A 20,080-nucleotide genomic window follows, 5' to 3' on the forward strand; every position below is an offset into this window, starting at 1 on the left:
TGATTTAACAATTAGGTTTAAATTGAGGCCTGAACCTACCTCGGAGGCTCGGACCATGTTGATGGGTCCAAATATATCATATAGATCAAAAAATCTTTTGGATCCAAATGGAGCCTAAATACTGTAAAGATTCTACCTGGTAAAAAAACATAATCAATTCGGATCATAACCCGGATCCATTCTAAATTTCTAAATCCTTATTAACTGATTTCTCCAATAAAAATTTTATTTTTAGCCAAAAAAATAATTATAAATTTAAATTTTCAAAAGATAGAATTTTAAAATCCAAGATTTAAGAATTCTATAGTCTAATCAAATCCCATGAACAAAATAATTACAGTGGTATACCAAATGATACTTCTTAAAATCAGGATATAAGATCTACACAATATGAATATCCGATAATATGCGAAAGATGTGGCAAAGGGGATCATGAAGTACCCGATTAAGGAATCATCTATAAGAGATGTTTCAAACCTTAGGGCTATCAAGCAATCATGTCATAGTACATCGAGTGTCCAGGTAATAAATTCAATATCCTAAGCATTGGACAACTTTGCCTAGAACATTGAATCAAACCAGCGATATCTAGAATCATCCAATTTTCAAGGAAAATCAACCAGTGATCAAAATCACTCAACTGTTTGCCTTTTTTAAAATTAACTGTGTACATTTATTTATTTATTTTAATCTTATTTCATGTTAAATTTTGATATGTTTGTACCATCCATAATGTTCAAACCAAGAACCAGGCCCCTTTTTGGGTTGGACGCCTTGTCCCGTTTTGAATCTATGTGTAAAGCCCTAATTAGATTAGGTAAGACCAAGTCATTTGTGTTACTCAACAGGATTAATTTTCCTAGGTAGATAATCTATTAGTAGAATTTCTTTCAATGACTTACTTTATATTTTATATTTGTGGTATTTATTTGATGAAATTATATATTTGGTCATTCATTGAATGAATTCATGTCCACGTGCTTGGTTAGATCAAAAGACTTTACACTAACCTCGAACACAGAGAATGAAGCCTGTTTTATGAGGGCAATCTTGTCATTTAATCAATCAATGTTTAAAAAATGAAAAATAAATCGATAAGATCGGGTATCGATTATAGATCACCTTCAAAACCAATATGATACCAATATGGTTTTTTCCTTTTTCTTTTCTTTGTCCATACTGTTTCACCGATATGATATCGGCACAATATCAAGATCAATGATTAGCGATAGTGATACGTATTACTTGATATGGACAATCAGATATCAATATCTCAAATCATGGTTGGGGTTGATAGTGATTCTGATACCATGATTTAAATCCTATTTCCAAATGTCATAACTTGGATTTTAATTTATTGGTGTTTAGACCGCATTAAAAATAAATAAATAAAAGGTATAAACTTCCCTAGCTGTAATCCAAAATAAGGGACAATGAAGCATGTGCCCACCTTGTAGATTCTCATTGTTCATATTCTTCTCACATAATAAATAATGGGACCTACATTGACTCCTTTTAACCATGGGGGCCATAATTGTTAACACCATTTTTCAGCCTTCATAGATGTAAAGGTGAAATTCCTTCTTAAGCCGTGTTTGGTAAATGTTTCTCAAAACGTTTATCATCAAAAATGGAAATTTTAGTTTCTATTTCAAAATGCCATTTTTTTTTTTTTTTGGAAAGACAACTAGAATCGGCGGAACTACCTCTTGTCGTTTCTCGTCAATTATCCATTTTCTACTGGTTTTTTTTTTTTTTTTTTTTTTTTTTTTTTTTTTTGTTCAGAAAAAAAAAACACACACACACACACACACCATGAATGCACCAAACGCTTTATTTGGTTTTTTCGTTTCCAAACAAAGTCTTACAACTTTTTTCTACAACGTTACCAAACACAGTCTTACAAAAACCGGATCTGGCTCCTCTCCTTACCACACATCGTCCAAGTCAGTCCATAGCTACTTGGACGATTGCCATATGACGAAACAATAATCCAACGGTTTGAAAAAGACGCAAAGAACGAGACACCAAAACTATTGGATCATTGCATCGTCAAATGGCACTTGCTCAAATAACTATGAATAAGACCTAGGCGATGGGCCTAAAGGATAAGAGCCGAATCCATAGAAATCTTTCCGTAATATCTATAATAAATATCTCTTGGGAGTTGAGCCATTTAATGACAACGTGTGGGTCCCAATGGGAATCCATATATAAACAGAGCCATGGCACAAGAGTCTTGCTGAGTTGAGAGAGGTGTCACATGAGCATGGGAATTGGGGAAGAAGAATAGAAGAAAAGCGTTTTGATTGAGAGAGAGAGAGAGATATGGCAATTTGTAGCAGTAGATGGTTGGCCTTGGCAGTCATAATATTCATGGCCGGAAGTTTGATCTCCAGCAAGGGTGTCTCATCCCAGGGATGTGGACTTGATCTTATGGGTTTAGTGTATAAATGCTTACCCATCATTCAAAATCTGGTGGTGGAGGAGGTAACACAGTCTCATTGGTGTTGTGGTGCGTTGAAGAATGTGGAAATCCCATGCGTCTGCAAGTACATTACCAAGGAATTGGAGGAGCTGTTCAGCATGGATAAGGTAGTCGATGTTGCAGAGCAGTGTGGAGTGACTCTTCCCCATGGGATGATATGTGGAAGTAAGATTCAATCCTTTTCTCCCTTTCACTAATTTTCTGATACCAAAAAGATTCCTTCTTGTTTGGATCAACCATGATTCTCTTCTGATTTACAATTTTTTTTGGGGGTTGGGGGGGGGGGGCGATAATAGACATTTTCACTGTTATATATCTAGAGAATGAAAGAAAACCTAAAAAAAAAAAAATTTTATAAGGAAGAAAGAAATCTACCCGCTTGCATGACTTTGCATTCAGATATAGATAGGTACGAAAAGATCATGCTATCACCCGCCTTGATGCTTCTGCATCACTTCCCATTGGCATTGTCTGTACAAGAGGACAGGGATCTCTTCTTGCCCATTTTATAATTATTACTTAATATGATTGTGTCATTAGTTTCATATCAAGATTGAATCCTTTGTACATTCGTTCACCTGGAAATATATGTAAACTGTGAATATCCAACAAGCCCCACTTCCTGCCATTTAGAAGGTGAAGAGGAATATATATGGAAGCAAAGGGATAGGTGTTTGATCCTCATATAGTCACATGTACATCCCAGTAAATATACGTGCAGAAGATCTATTCTCAAATCAAATCATCTAAAATTTGGTTATTAAACTTTGATTTATTTTGCATTCAAATCTCTTAGATTTAAAAAGTAAATAAAAAATATAATACTAAAATGTTAAGAGTTTTAAATAGGTTATTCATGATTACCAAAGCTTCCTTTTCTCTCTTTATAAAACACATTTTACTTTATTTTTCTCTCGTTTTTACTTGGAAATGCACTTTGATTGTAAGAAAATAAAAGGAAGAGAAGTAAAATCCAATCAATAATAAAGTGGAAACTTTTATAATAATTACCTCACAAAAATATGTAATAAATTCCAAGACATTCCTAATATATTTATCAAAATTTGTACTATAGTTTATAATCAAATTTCAGTTTGATTCTAATAAAAGTTGTAATTCTAAGAAGATTGCTTGCAGGGTGATCTATTAGCAATCCTCGGCATGGCTTAATAAATTATAATGAAAAGCTCAAAGAAATAAGACACGAGAAGCCATGAGATATCATGTGCAATGCAACTGGGATGCTTATTTTAGATTTGTGTGACTCATTTTTCTCTCCCAACTAATTTATACAATCACAAGGGATAATAATTACAAAAGTTTCTATTTTAAGTTTGAAAATTTTCACTTTTTCTTCCCTTTACAATGTTTTCATTACAAAACACATTAAATCACAAAACTTATTTTTCTTGATGCCCTATAGGTTTACCTAAGTATGTATTAAAAGTTTTAGGTCATGGAAGAGAATCCACGACAGCAAAATCATCACAGAGAAATCAAATCGAGTTTTTATAGTAGAAGCAGATCTGATGAAGTTGAAAAAACCTCATGAAATTCCACAACCTAAACCCTAGAACCTAGGGATGTAATTAGGGTGTCTGATCACGCCATAATGCAATGATCACCCGTTCCGCCGTCTGGCTTATATTCTTCATGCAGCATTCAAACCGAATGACTCTATGAAATTATGTTGATACTTTATAACTTAGAAGACATCTCTAATTTTCCCTTGGAGATCTTTAAAATTGCCATTACTTAGTTTTCAATTCGCCTCTAACCATCAAATAGTAGATTTCTCTCACTTTCTCTCTTCCCACGACCATACCTATATCTGGGTCTCTTTATACATGTAACATAGGATAATCACACTTATTTGCAGAGAGGGCTACCTGAGGATCAAGTATCATAGTTTTTTTTTATTATTATTTTATTTTTTTATTGGGTTTCTGTGTTTAACTACTTAGGTATTTGGTCTTATCTGAAACACCCAGCCACCCAATGGGCTGCCACATGGATACCAGTCCATGGGCCTTTATTATATGGATATGGATATTAATCCAATAGACTATACAGAAAAGATAAGTCCCAACAAGCCAGAAGTTGTTTTCAAACATGAACTATGATTCTGCAATCTCAAATGCTATATGCTTGATGTTGAGATGGTCTTTGGTCAAGTAATAAATGGCAAGTTTGGATGCCTTCTATAGGTATTGGTCTACCTAATCTCAAGTTCTCAATCCTGTTTGAATCTAGTCAAGTGCATATTATCATTATCAACAAGATATAATTTGGCCTTTATCACCAACAAAAGATCAGAAAGTAATATATGGTGAATTCAATGGCTTAAGATGAACTACCACATTTAATATGCGATTTATCATAGTATCTATCATTGAACACATGGAAAGGGAAATTACCATAATAAAATTATGAATACTTAGTAATTTCATAGAGAATTACTAACAATGAAAAGCTTTCATTACCTTAAAAAAAAAAAAAAAAAAAAAAAGGAATTTAAGTCATTTCACAAAAGGTGACCAAATGCTTTTCATATGAGATAAACAAAAATCGACAAAAATATCTTACAGTTATTGAATTTCTAATGAAAACAATGAGAATTTATTTATTTATTTATTATTTTTTATTTTTGGTAAATATTGTTGCCATCATACAACTCAAATTAAAGGTATTTTAATAATTCTATAGAGGGAACCAAATCAAATACGACCGAATTTGCTACAATAGTAGCACCATGCCATGCATGTGAGTTTTTTTTGTTTTTTCTTGGGATTTTCTCTCATTATTGATTTCTTTTACAGGTTACACCATACCAAAGGCATGAAGCTGAGAGAAAGGAGGAACATAGGCACTTTGGTGTTTTTGAACTTTTATATTGTAAGAGATCATCTCTGTTATGTCATTGAAACTAGAATAATACATTTTTGTGGCTTCTTCCCCATCACCCACCCCCCCAACCACCCCCCCACCTCAAAAAAAAAAAAAAGAAATTGTTGAAACTCTCTAAAATAGAGATGGCTCTTATCTGTTGCATCCAATCTTGACCTTTTAAACAATATACAAAGCAACTCTTGGGTGAGACTGGCCTTTAAATATGGAAACCCAACTTCCGAACACTGATGAAATGGGAGCAAGATTTGTAGGGTGCGTGTTAGTTGCATTTTATCTCTCTTGAAAAAATTGTACCAAAGTATATGATCATAGTTCTTGAGATGCAGTGAAAGGGTAACTTAAGTGGATTGATCACAAAATGATACCATCGGTCATTGCCTAATTCAACAGGGAGAAAGGTTAAATAGGGAAGATGAATACTACCCGTTCCCATTTCCCACGATTAGATATCCTAGGGGTGTTAATCCCAAGCACACACTGATTTGATTGATCAGATCGGATTGGTCAAGCCCAACATGCATCAATTATTAAACGTGCTTGGACTGAGGCCAGCTCATTTATAAACTGGTAGACATGGTGCAAGAGGTAAGCCCGATGGGCGCCCAATTGGCCTGACCTATTTACAAGCCTGGCTTCGCCAGACACGTTTGGCCCGACCATTTATCTATATATTTTGATTATTTTTTTTTAATAGAATAGGTTGGGTATATCTTGATAATTTTATCAATTATTGAATGTAATTAAGTGTAAAATCTTTTTTAAATTGTTAATGATTTTATTAAAGTATCTTAAATCTAAGACTATTATAGACCGTTTAAGGCTAGTTTAAAGCTTTATTGGTACATTACCCCATTTAAGGCCCGATTATAGCCCGATTAGCCTGATTAGGAGAAGCCCAATTAAAGTCTGGAACCCGATCGAGCCTGACATAAGACCTACCAAGACCGACTCATTCCTTAAATAAGTAGGTCATAGTCCGAGGGTATAGGTTCGATCTCGATCGATTGGCACCCCTAATACACCCCCTGATTTTAGGGGGCAAGGTCATTCCTGAAAAATTCATTTGTTAGAACACATTTTAGTGACAATTTTTTAGGCAAGAGAATGCTACCCGACTGGTGTAAGTATACACTAGTGCATAGACCAATGCGAGAGTGCACGAAAGCATCTTTAGCGCCTTGTAAGGCAACATTATTTTTCCATGCCTATAGTGCCTAGACATAGACACACGCAAGTGGATAGCATTAATTTAAAAAGGACAATTTTATGTCCAAGAGTACACCTCTGCACCATAGACATAGAGGCATGCAATGATAACTATGCCCCTCTTGGGTTGCACACCCCCTTTGTCTGGGCATAGGGGCCGCATTCAAACAGAAAACACTTGCCCATTTAAAAAAGTGCATTTTTTTAATTCTAAAAATAAAAGCATACAAAAATAAAAACTGCCCAAAGTAGTATTGTTTATACTCATATCAACATTGTGAATCAAAAGTTTCCTAGTCATCGCTTCACTAAGCCATACTCTTAAGCACAAGGACAATGTTGTTATTAATTTTTAAACAAAAAGTTGGGTAAGTTACAAAATACTACATTTCCAAAAGGAGTGCTATTGATGTTTAACGCCAAAGATGATTGTAAGTATTATCAGTCCTTGCAAAAAACAAAAAAGTGATACAAATCCTCCTCATTGCTCATGCTGTCCATCTTCCATCCCTTATCTCTTGCCTTTCTTCTTCCATATAGAAGTCCCCTTCCAGTGGCCTTACCATTTCTACATGTCATCAAATAATTTGCTTGAAATATGATACAATTGCCTTTATGTAAAATAGCAAAAGCCCATCCAGAGATATTTTTGGTTTGATCTACAATCCCCATAACAACAAGAGTCATTTTTTGGCACAAGGGGAGTGGAATAGAAGTAGTGTGTTGAGAGGTAGAGGTGATCACTTGAGTTGCAAAAGATTTATCAGCAAACCCATTAGAAATCCAATATTCGACGTGTTTTAGCATGATAAGTGGGTTTGAATTTTCAAGACAAAAAAAAAAAACTTGGTTTCTATATTTCCAAATAAAATAACATATAAGTAGGGGTGTCAATCGGTCAGTCAAGGCTGGTCTCGATTGGCCCTAGCCGAGCCTGGTGGGTCTATGTTTTCAGACCATGATCTACCTATTTAAGGAATGAGTCAGTCTCAGTTGGGTTCTGGGCTTTAATCGGGCTTCTCCTAATCGAACTATAATCAAGCCTTAAACAAGGTAATGTGTAAGCAAAACAATAACCAGGCAATAGGTATATTTCTATGCAACCGGATTGACCTTACGTTCTCACCTCCAAGATAAAACAACTTTCAAATCGACTAAGGTGCACTTCTGATAATCAATTCCAATATGTATGTCTGAAGATAATACTCAGAAACTCACAGAAAACCAATACCATGAAGGAAACAGAGACCAGAAGCACTTGCAGAGAATAGAGAACCAAAAACTCTCACATTATGTATTTCGTACAATACCCAACCAAAATCAGTATTCTGTATATATGGAATGTAAGCATCTGTATACGAATGAGTATACCTGTATAGGTACCCATACGTATACAGGTGTGACTCTATGCATGTATAGGAAAGTACATTCACTTATGGGGAATGGTACATGTCTCATACGTACAGGTGGATGCGTGTACATTTACATATACCAATAATATGTCCCTTAGTATGGAGCCAAACAAAAAGTTACATGTAATAAAAAGTAGGTTCTTTGAACCACACACACCCATACCCGACCCCGACCTCGACCTCGGCCATGGCCCGACCCGACTCAACTCGGCTTGGCATATGCGCACACGCGATTCAAAAGCACCCTAGGAACCCCCACACACCATGACAAGGGAGAGTGCCTCTCCAAAGGGCTTGCACCCTTAACAAACATTCTTATACATGTATTCAAGTTTTCTTTCATCCCTAAGCAATGTGGGACTAAACTTTTGTGAGTTGTCTTTAGCTCATATACAACTCCACAAGTGATAAAGACAAAATAGTAAAAGTAGAAGAAACACTTTTAAGGGGGAAAACTGAATTTCAAAAAGACTACTTTGGATTTTAAAAGACCATTTTGACCATAGTTTGAAACTTAAATTCTAACAATTCCCGCACATGTTTCAAAATATCGACAAAATCGAAAATAGAATAACTGAGTATATTAAACATAGTAGGACACATCGTTACAGATGTCTTAAGGACTTGAACCTACACTAGGTCTGATGAACTACGCTACAAAGTACGAGTGAAGTCAGACTTATTGAACCTTTCCTCATCTGTGTAGCCGGCTAGGTTACCACCCATATCTTACCAGTCGACGTTCGTGACAACCTTTAACATGACAATATTGGACGTTTTTTACTGGCCTTGTCCCATATCTTGGTCTCATAGATGTTTAGAGCATTCGCCTTTAAAATTCTCATCGCTTGACGATCACACCCCCTACATCCACTTAGGTCAGCCTATAGTGTGCACCACAGTTAACACACCTCCACAGTTCGTGAGATTCAGCTTAATTAAGAGTTTGTAACTCATCCTCTTTTTTTTTTGTGGTTGTACTATTTTACCATCTAGCCAGAATGAGCAATTGAGTAATAATACTAAGCAGGTCATCCAGTGACTTCGTTTGTACCTTTTGAATCTAATTCAGGATTTAACCTCTTCACATAAGTTGGTTGTCCATCACATGACCTATGACACAAGTCTTAAGCTCATTCCTTTAGATGAATCATGTATAACCTTAGTAGACATTGGTTTTGTGAATATAGCGGCTAAATTGCTTTCTGATTTTACAAAATCAATAGCTATTATCCCTTCATTTATGTACTGCCTTATTAGATTATGTCTAAGACGAATATGTCTCCTTTTTTTATTGTATACTCTGTTTTTTGCTTTAGCTATAACCGTCTGACTATCACAATAAAGTGATACAGAAGGTACCGATTTTGGCCACAATGAAAAATCTGCCACTAGATTTCTGAGCTATTCGGCTTCAGTTCCAACCTTTTCTAAAGCGATAAATTCCGCTTCCATGGTGGATCATATACCATAGGATTGTTTAACTAATTTTCATGAAATCACACCACCACCTAGTGTGAACACTTATCCACTAGTTGTTAAGTATTCATTTGTATATATATGATGTCCAATTGGCATCACAATAGCCTTCCAAAATAGTAGGATTACCACTATAATGAAGACCATAATTTATAGTACCCTTTAGTCTGTCTAGAGCATTAGCATGCTCTTTACTTGGATTGTGAGTGTGTTGACTCAACTTTCCAACTGCTAATGTTATATCTGGCCTGGTACAATTCATCAACTATAAAACATAACCAATAACTTGTGAGTATTTCTTTTGATTTATTGATTCACCCAAATATTTTTGTAAATGGCATCTCATCTCTAAATGTGTCTTTATCTTATGTGAGTCAATAGTTATACTTTTTAAGAATATTTTCCACAGAATGTGCTTGAGGTAAGATTATCTCCCTTTCTTTCCTGATTATCTTGATACCAAGAATAACATCAGCCTCACCCAAATCTTTTATATCAAAATTGGACATCAATAGATTTTTAATTTGCATAATAATATCCAAATTTGTACCCATGATTAACATGTCATCCATATAAATAAGTATAAATGCACATTTACATTGATAAAATTTACTATATAAATATCTTTAAGCATCATTTGCAACAAAATCATTTGATATTAATACCATATCAAGTTTAGCATACCATTATTTTAGTGCTTGTTTCAGGTTATATAGTGATTTTACAAATTTACAAACTTTTTGTTCTTTTTCTCATACTGTATACCTTTCAGGTTGTTTAAAATATATTTCTTCTTCTAAGTCTCCATATAAAAATATTGTCTTCGCATCCATTTAGTGTATTACCAAATTATAGATAGAAGCCATTGCTATAATTACTCTTATTGTAGTAATTCTAGTAATCAGAGCGAATGTATCAAAATAATTTATATTTTTCTTTTGCCTAAAACCTTTAACAACAAGTCTAGCTTTAAACTTGTCAAGTGATCCATCCAGTTTTAATTTCTTTCGAAATATCCACTTGGTGTCTAGCACTTTAGACCCTAGTGGCAAATCAACTAGCTACCAAGTATGATTGGATAAAATGGAATCTATTTCGCTATTTATAGCTTCCTTCCAGAATACTGCATCTTGAGATGTTATTGCTTTTTTATATGTAAGAGGATCATTGTCCATAAGATAGAAAAGTCAATCATCTTCTGAGTAAGTAGACTTTTTTGTTCTCTTATTTCTCCTTAGTTGACTAGCACCATATTCATTGAATGTATGATAACTACCTTTTGACATTTATTCTCCTAAACTTAAGTCTTTTTCTATACTTAAGTCATCAACATTTTCCTTACCTAATTGTAAAAGGAAAAATATTCTGAAAAAATCAATATCTCTGGATTCTACAATATCATTTTTTTCATATACATCATCTATGCTTTTAAGAACCATACAATGATATGCAAAACTATACTTTGCATATCCAATAAACACACAATCAAAAGTCTTAGGCCCTAGTTTTTTTTCTTTGGTCTAGTAATTGCTACTTTTGATAAACAGCCACAAACTTTTAAATGATTAATACTAGGTTTTCTACTATACCATAATTCAAATGGTAACATATTGGTCTTCTTATGGGACACCCTATTTAAAATATAGCAAGCAGATAGAATTGCTTCACCTCACATATTAAGTGGTAAACCCAAACTAATTAACATAGAATTCATCATCTTTTTTAATGTTCGATTTTTCCTATCAGCTATACCATATGATTCAGGTTGATAAGGGGCTATAACTTCATGGATTATACCATGATTTAAAAAAAAAAATCATTTATACTAAATATTTTGGACCTCTATCAGTCCTAAGTCTTTAAATTTTCTTTCCAAGTTGATTTTCAACTTCAGTTTTGTATGATATGAAAGCGTTTCGTGCTTCATCTTTTGAATTAAGTAAATACAACATGGTGATTCTTGAGTATTCATTAATAAAACTCACAATATATTTTTTACCACTCCTTGATTCATATGATTTAAAATCACTTAAATCACTATGTATCAAGTTTAGTAAACCACTTTGCCTAACAATAGATTTATGAGATTTTTTGGTAAACTTAGCCTCTATACAAGTGGGACACTTGTCTAAAGATGGCTTAACTTTATTTTTAAGCAATCATAATTTACACATTTTAGTAATATAAGGAGCATTACAATGTCCTAATCTACTATGTCATAAATCATAAGAATCAACAAAGTAAACCGAAGAACTTGACATTACATTAATAATTTCTGTTACACTTAATACAAACAAATCATCACTCAAATAACCTTTGCCCACAAATACATCATTTTTCAACAGTACAACCTTATTCCAACTCAAAAGACAACTTCAATCTGGCCTTGTTTAGAAGTGGCCTTGAAATCAGATTTCTCCTTATATCCAGAACATGAAGTACATTTTCCAAAACAAGTGTCTTTCCAGAAGTAAGTTTTATTGTCACTTGACTTTTTCCAACCACACTTGAAAATTGAGAATTTTCCATGAAGACCTTGTCATCAGTATTTATATCAGAGTAATTAGAAAAAGAACTTCAATCTCCACTGATGTGCCTTGTAGTACTAGTATCACGTAACCAATTTGTTGGTTTTTCAACCATATTAACTTCTGTTATCATTGCAGTAAAAATTTCACTTTCAATGAAATTGATCTTAGCCTTTTTAGACCCTTTCTTCTTGCTCCTGCAATCATTCTTGAAATGACCTGGTTTTCCACAAAGGAAGTAATTACCTTTCTTTTTCTTGAAAGATTTATCCTTCTTAACATGAAAACCCTTCTTAGAGTTTCCTTGCTTCCCTGTTTCAATCAAATTTGTTTTGAGTTTAGGAGTCTTATTAGGCTTGTTTTTTGCACGGTTCCTTTCTTCAATTTTAATTCGGACTACAACTTGTTCAAAGGTCCACTCCTTTCTCTTGTGCTTCATGGTTAACTTAAATGGGTTACAAAAAGAAGGGAGTTTCTCAATTAATAAACCAGTGACAAATGCATCCGGCAGAATTATATTCTCCTTTGCTAGCCTCCCAATAAATACCTGAAATTTGTCAATCTGGGAGGAGATGTCCCCTCTATCAGACATAATAAAATTCAGAAAGTTAGACACCACATACTTACTACTCCCTGCATCCTCAATAGCGTACTTCTTGGACAAAGCATCCCGTATCATGTGTGCACTTTCAAAATAATTATAAACATTATATAACTCAAGTGAAAGTGCATTCAAAATCCGATTCTTGCATTGAAAATCAGGCTCCACCCAAGCAAGTCTTTTTGCTTCAAATTCAGGATCCTCACTTTGTAACGACTTGGGTTCAGTCAATGCAAAAGCAACCCCAATCTGAGACAAAGCAAACAGAAGCATTTGCTTTCACCTTTTGAAATTTTGACCACTGAATTGGTCAATTTTTTCAAATTCAGAAACGATTATCTTCTCCATGATAGGTTGAAGTGATCCAACTGTAGGCACAACATTGGTGGGTGTTGAAAAGTAAGTAGGTGGTAATTGTGGAGCAAAGTTGACAGTAGGAATTGGTACTTCCGTATTGGTAGGCAAAGTTGGTGTGGCACCATTTCCATTAATTTCAGCATTTGCATTAAGTGTAGCAGAATCCATATGTTTGCATAATTGAGAAAATATATGAAGTTATGTTTGATCACATGAAATAAATATCAAGTGAGTATTTCATATTCACATATGAAATTATGGAGGTTTTGAACTCTGGCTCTGTGCATTCATATCTAGGATAACACAACATGAAATTGTAACATGCAATTGATAATGCTTGATTATTATGTTACATGATTCTACAGTGGTGTTGGTTCCCTGCAAAATGCATACTCATATTGTTTGGATTTATATGTATATATGTTATAAATCCAAAAATGTGGGGGGAGTCATCATGAGATGCATATATTTGTACAATAAGTATCTTTAAAATAGAAAAATAAAACAAGTAGAATGATTAGTCTCTACTTGAAAATGGAATTTAGTAGGTGTGCCTAGATTTGGTGATGTAAGTGTCTGGAATGTTACCTTGATTCAAAGGTGGAATGTACAAACTTGTGTTGGTGGAGTGATTCATTGAATCGGTATAATAAACCTTGGTTACAAGTTTCACCATCATTGTATTGGTTTATGACTTTGTATGAAGATCGGATAAAAAAACTAGAAAAGCTAATGATTTAAATGGCATATTAAAAAATATAAAAAGAACGTGTATTTGTTTTGGATCAAATACCTTAAGGAGAGTATACAAATATACGGGGCGTTTAAATACCTTAAGATTGTAAGCAAACCAATAACCAGACAATAAGTATATTTGTATGCAACCGGATTGACCTTACGTTTTCACCTCCAAGATAAAACAACTTCCAAATCGACTAAGGTACACTTTCAATAATCGATTCCAATAGATATGTCAGAAACTCACAGAAAACCAATACTAGAAAGGAAACAGAGACCAGAAGAACTTGCAGAGAATAGAGAACCAAAAACTCTCACGTGCACGATTCAAAAACACACCAAGAATCCCCACATACATATATGACAAGGGAGAGTGCCTCTCCAAGGGCTTGCACCCTTAACAAATATTCCTATAGATAAATCCAAGATTTTTTTCATCCCTAAACAATGTGAGACTAAACTTTTGGGAGTTGTCTTTAGCTCATGCATAACTCCACAAGTGCTAAAGACAACATAGTAAAAGTAGAATAGACACTTTTGAGGGGGAAAATTGAATTTCAAAAAGATTACCTTGGATTTCAAAAAAACCATTTTGAAAAGATCATTTTGACCATAGTTTGAAACTTAAATTCCAACATAATGTATCAATAAAGTCTTAAACGGGTGTTAATGACCATGTGAAGGAGAATTTAACGGATCAACATTCCACTAACTACCTAGAATGAAGTCACTTATCTTGATAAGGGGGACGGGTTAGTATCACATGAATTATTAAAAAAAAAAAAGAGTTGTGGAAATTATGTACCCATGGATCGTTCCAGAAAAAAGTTGTTATTACCATTACTTATTTTTGAAAAATCATGAATCTCAAAATGGGGAGAACGTTGAAAATGCTATTACACTAAAGAGATCCATGTATTCTCAAAGTTTTTTTTTTTTTTTCAAAAACTGATCAATCATGGAAATATTTAAATTTGAAAATCTAGACCTGTTTAAAGGTGGGTAATCCCATCCCAATTTGAGAATGAGAGCTTTCTTTTGGCCTCCAAATCACTTTTCGAAAATATATATATATATTTTTTGGTAGAAACTTTTTGAAAATATTACCAATTCAAAAAGTGCGTTGGTGGCGGTTTTATGAGAAAACTGGCGTGGTGAATGTTGATATTACGTAGTGGGCAACTTAATTCACGATTAGGATTTTTCGATTCCATATAAAGGGTTGGAAATACTCCAGATCATTAATTCTCTTAACTGGTCGACAATCCATGGTAGTGAATGCTGGTCGAGCTAGGCTCCACCACTAATGCCTACTGCCTAACCCACAACTTCCAGCCTGTATTTTTTTCATCTAGGCCAACCCAAGCATGGAAACTTTTTAGTTGATACCGATTCCGATACCAATTTGGGTTGAATTGGATCAGTATGTATCAATCGGTTTTGCCCTCATTTTTTTTAATATAAATTTTTTATTATTTTACTCTTAAAATTATACGGATAATCGATTTTTATTTTTATTTTTTAAAAAACAGATAATCAATTTGGGTTAGTCAAGGATTGGGTTTCGGTGTCAGTCGATGCCATCTTATACGGATATTCCGATCGATACGATACCGATACTTGAGCCTTAAAGGGATGATTAGGTTCTGTATGAATTAGTAATATTTTCCTTATCAAGTATTTCCTTGCCTCGCAAGTTCCATTCTCATGAGTCAACCTAGAGATTAATCTCCTTCTCTTTCTCTGTCTCTCTCTCTTTCTGTAAGATTGCCTTGGTTAGCAGCGTTGGGTGGCCGGACCGATATTCCAGTGTCGAGCCTCTCCAGTCAACACCGTCTCCTTAGATCCTTTGTTCTCCCCCCCCTCCCGGAATCTTCCTAGTTCTCGATTTCTACAAGACCTAGAAAGATCTATTCTTCTTTTTCGAAACCCTAACCCTAATTTCTATATTTCATCGCAACCCCAAATTTGATTCTGAAGAAGTTTTTCAGTTCCTACTACAGAAACCATGCTTTTGTCACCGGGTCATTCTCCTCGCCACCTCTCTTTCTCTCCTTCACCTTCTCCATCACAGGGAACCAGAGAAAACCCTAATGATTCATCGTTGCTAAACCCTCCCCGAAACCCTAACAAGCGTCCCAAGGTTCTCGATGAAGACACTTATGTCGCGGCCATAGAGAAGATCATCGAACGCGATTTCTTCCCTGACATTCCAAAGCTTCGTGACCGTATCGATTGGCTTGAAGCTGTTCGCAGTGGAGATCCTGTTCAAATTCGAGATGCCCAGTTGAAGATCTTGGAGCGACGAAGAGGCAAGGCTTCGAATTCGGATGCAGAAGGTAATAAGACTCGGACTCCTGGTTCTATTTTACGAACGCCCGGTTCGACTTTCTTCTCGAATTCTACTCCGTTTGATTTGGATAAAACCCCAATTCAAGCGGATGCCGTAGGCGAAGAATTCGTTGATGATTCCGTCGATGTTGCAATGACTCTGGACGAGTTCTTCCGGCGTTATACAAGTGAAGATAATGATAGTTTTTCTAAGATCGTGGAGAAAGTGAATCGGAAGAGGAAGGATCGATTTGGGTATTTGATTGAAGGTGAGAAGGAACAAGTTATGGCAATTGAATCTGGAAAGCAAGACCGGATCACTGATGGGTATGGGACGTCTGGACAGCCTCCGAGCACGTTAGATGGTTGGAAATACACAGCACAGAATCTGTTGATGTATAATCCAGCTGATCGTGGTGAAGTCCCTTTGACAGCGGCTGAGAAGGAAGTGAGACTTAAGGCTCTGACTAAAGAAATTAGCCGCACAAACACTCGTTTTCATGGCAAGATGATGGATTCTAGGCCGAAAGAAGAAGAAGACACAATTGCAGTTGTTTACGCACCTGTTGCTGGAGCAACCCCTGTTCCTATGTGGGATCGAGATGCCGAGAGATTGAAGAAGTATGATTTGGAAGATTTGAGGAAGACTCCAAATCCGTTCTATGTGGAATCAAACAAGGTATCAGAAGATGGGTATAGCTTTGTGAAAACACCATCCCCTGCACCGGGTGCTGATGAATCACCTTTTATTACTTGGGGAGAGATCGAAGGGACACCATTGAGATTGGAAACAGAAGACACTCCGGTGGGTATTGGTGGTAGCAGTGATGGGCCTCACTTTAGAATCCCATGTCCACCATCAAGAGATGTCAAAGCTCACTCTTTGTCTAGGGAAGCTGCACGTAAACTGAGGGAGAGGTCCAAGATGTTTCAGAAGCCACCACTGCCATCACCTGTGACTGTGAGAGGGGGAAGTGCTAGTCCAAGTGTTCGTACGCTTTCTCCTGCTGCTCAGAAGTTTGTGAGGAATGCTATTGCGAATGCCAAGTCTTCATCTTCTGTGGATGAAAGTCTTCGTGCTAGCTATCGGGGTGGAAGCCCAGCTCTAGGGACTCCCAAGGCAGGGAGGAGCTTGACAAGATTTGGAAGAGATGGGAGCTTGGACTCTAGGTCTCCATCTGTTAGAGATGCTAGAGATGCCTCCAATCCTCCTTGGTGAGGTAGACCCACTCCCTCTTTTCTTGTCACTGTTTGTTCATAGACATATCCCCAAAGTTTCTTGATTACTTTATGTACCAATGACTGGGATGAATGGGCTCTTTGCCATCTCAACATCGTTTATTAACTTATTGAAATTGAAACAAATACTTAAGATATTCAATAGAAAATACGGATGCTAATGTCTTTGTAAATTTGAAGTTCTTCTCTTTGTAACTGCATACATAGTTGGCCATGTTTTCTAGATGAGAGATGTCAAGGAGTTGCCTTCGCTCCTTGATTCCTCCCTGACCTAACCTATATTTAGTCTCAGAGCAGTCAGTCCATCCTTAGGCCTACTCCTGCTTTCTCTTATTAGGAGGGAGAAAGCATTGGAAGCTTGAAGGGGAAAAAAGGGGATGGAGATGGGCATTGAGAATTTCAGTGAAAAACGTATTACAGTTTAAATCAGGGTGAAAAGTTTCTAAATACTGTGCTTAATTGTGTCATGTGGAAGGGTGCTCTAAATAATCTGGATTGGCTGTGGGAAAGTTTCAGCTTCGGATGCAGTCATTTACTCCCTCCCATCTATGTCCATGCAATTTTTTTGTAGCCCTAAATGTCTCAATGATTTATTTTGCCAATGGGTAAATTCCACGGGGCTGAAAAGTGACATGTGAGCAGGGGAACTTGGGTCTACCTGCCCACAAATTTTCAGCTCTGTCCATATGCTACATGTAGATCATATGTGTTGATAGGGAAAATTTTCCTACTTGATCCAACTAGGATAACCCGGCAGCATTGCATTTAAATTGTTATTCAGGCATTGTTAATGTATTTCATGAAAACTGATATGCAACAATCACTAACATTTGCCACCTTCAGCTGAGAGAAAAAAACATTTGCCAACTGCAAAACCTGCAGAGTTGGCCGTGGTTTTCTTCCAATCTGAGACTAAGGGTGTCTATGTGGGGCCAGAACCGGAAACCATCCTGTTAAACCTTGTATAGGACAATAACATTAATAAACAAGACGGTCTCGGATCTGATTTGGGTACGGAATAGTAAGTGGAATTGGGATTCCCTATGTACCAGTACTGAAATACCAGTTAGGTACTGGATAGAACTGGAACTGCCAGTACACCCCTTTCAGGATGTATATTTAATGTTCTTGTGTTCAGTTTTAGGGCTTAGTTTGATGTATTTCGGTGCTATTTTCCCTTGTGGAAGTTTCAACTGACGGACCTTTAGTTTTGTTTCTGTGAAGTAGTTTAGTGAAGGGCACTAAAATGGGCTTGTTTATTTGGTTGTCATTAATTCTTAATTGTCATTTTGTGAAGTTTCAACTGATGGACCTTTAGTTTTGTTTCTGTGAAGTAGTTTAGTGAAAGGCACTAAAATCATATATGGGCTTTGTTTATTTGGTTGTCATTAATTTTTAATTGTCATTTTGTGAAGCTTACATGTGATCTTAGGGAATTTGAAGAAGTAAAGCCATGAAACTCATTATGGTTTTGTATTCTAAGTTACTTTCTAAAGTAAGGGATAACTTAAATCGTATGATAGTGAAAAGATTCACAGCAAGAATAATGGAACCATTTCATTAGGAACATTAAAGTTCTTCTCCCTTTCCTAGTGTCCTCGTCCAGGATGAAAATATTCAAACGGTTGACATGAATAAATTAGCTCTCTCACATGAAGTTGTTCTGAATTAGTTTTTTCTTCAGCTCCTTCCTCCTTTTGGATGATCCACAGATTCATCGACACCCTAGCTTCCCCCATGATAGTACCTCTCTGCTGAAATGGAATAAATCCAACAATGTTATATATATAACCCAGAAATACAGCTTCTCTGATTTTTTTGTAATACCTATCAGATATGATAACTATTAGGAAAACAAAATTATGTGGTAATGCATCTAAACTAACAATGTAGCCCCATGAACGGTGACGATGGCTTACTATTACTGGATTAGGTACACTAATGCAGATGCAGGAAAATTAAAAAAACCTCTCCCTATTTCTACACAAACTAAACAGGTCAAAGGCAAAACAGTAACAAAACTACAAATTCCTCGGATGCACTGTGGAAATCTTTTCTGGACCTTTCTGTGCAACTGATCCAACAGATGCAATAGCTAGAAACCCAAAAGAGATGGATGGAAAACAGAAAAAGGTACATCCATGGTTTTAAGTATCTCTGATATCAATACGATACCTTCCGATACGTATCTTAAATTTAGTTGACCGATACAATACACACCGATACACACCGATACAATACATTAAATTTTTTAAATCCTTTCGTATCGATATATATCCTACAATACATATCGATATGCATCAATACACCATCAATACACATCGATACGATACGATATGCCTCGATACGACTATGAAAATTATAAAATTGAGGTAAAATGTACGTTTCGGTATGCATTGGTACGTATCGGTGAGTATCGGTATGTATCGGTATATATTGGCACATATCGGTGAATATCGATATATATCGGTACGTATCGGTGAGTATTGGTATGTACCGATATAGTGCGCTATGGTCATATAATGGCCAAGATGGGTAATTTTTCAGAAAAACACGATTTTTTAAAGGGTTTTTGTTCCAAAGTTGCTGTCAGCCATATTTCTCTCTAACTAAAGTGGAAATCAAGGTTGGGAACAAGGATTTTACATTTATGGGACAACTACAAACCTTGAGTTCTTAGTACGATACCCTCAATTAGGGGTGTCAACCGGTCGGGCCGGTTCGGTTTCGGTCGGGCTTAATCGGGCTTGAAGACTTTCAAAGGCTACACCGTGTCCGCCCATTTAACTAA

The 20,080-nt window shown here is 35.8% G+C and overlaps 2 protein-coding genes across 2 annotated transcripts; both read left to right on the plus strand.

The window, feature by feature from the left end:
- Positions 1-2,255: 2,255 nt before the first annotated feature.
- On the plus strand, positions 2,256-5,469 carry LOC122091834. Its single transcript, XM_042662007.1, has 2 exons — positions 2,256-2,653; positions 5,308-5,469. The coding sequence occupies exons 1-2, from the start codon at positions 2,329-2,331 to the stop codon at positions 5,328-5,330; spliced, it is 348 nt and encodes a 115-aa protein (XP_042517941.1). The 5' UTR covers positions 2,256-2,328; the 3' UTR covers positions 5,331-5,469.
- A 9,958-nt stretch (positions 5,470-15,427) lies between these two features.
- Positions 15,428-17,462, plus strand: LOC122072220 (splicing factor ESS-2 homolog). The gene has a single exon (XM_042636793.1). The coding sequence runs from the start codon at positions 15,728-15,730 to the stop codon at positions 17,267-17,269; it is 1,542 nt and encodes a 513-aa protein (XP_042492727.1). The 5' UTR covers positions 15,428-15,727; the 3' UTR covers positions 17,270-17,462.
- The last annotated feature ends 2,618 nt before the right edge of the window (positions 17,463-20,080 follow it).

This window comes from Macadamia integrifolia, chromosome 2 (genome assembly GCF_013358625.1).
Source record: "Macadamia integrifolia cultivar HAES 741 chromosome 2, SCU_Mint_v3, whole genome shotgun sequence".
NCBI lineage: Eukaryota > Viridiplantae > Streptophyta > Magnoliopsida > Proteales > Proteaceae > Macadamia > Macadamia integrifolia.

Excerpts from the sequence above, each read along its gene's own strand:
- LOC122091834 (XM_042662007.1), top strand. The coding sequence starts at position 2,329 with ATGGCAATTTGTAGCAGTAGATGGTTGGCCTTGGCAGTCATAATATTC. Across the intron at positions 2,654-5,307 it reads CCATGGGATGATATGTGGAA|GTTACACCATACCAAAGGCA; the intron begins GTAAGATTCAAT and ends TTTCTTTTACAG.
- LOC122072220 (XM_042636793.1), top strand. The coding sequence starts at position 15,728 with ATGCTTTTGTCACCGGGTCATTCTCCTCGCCACCTCTCTTTCTCTCCT.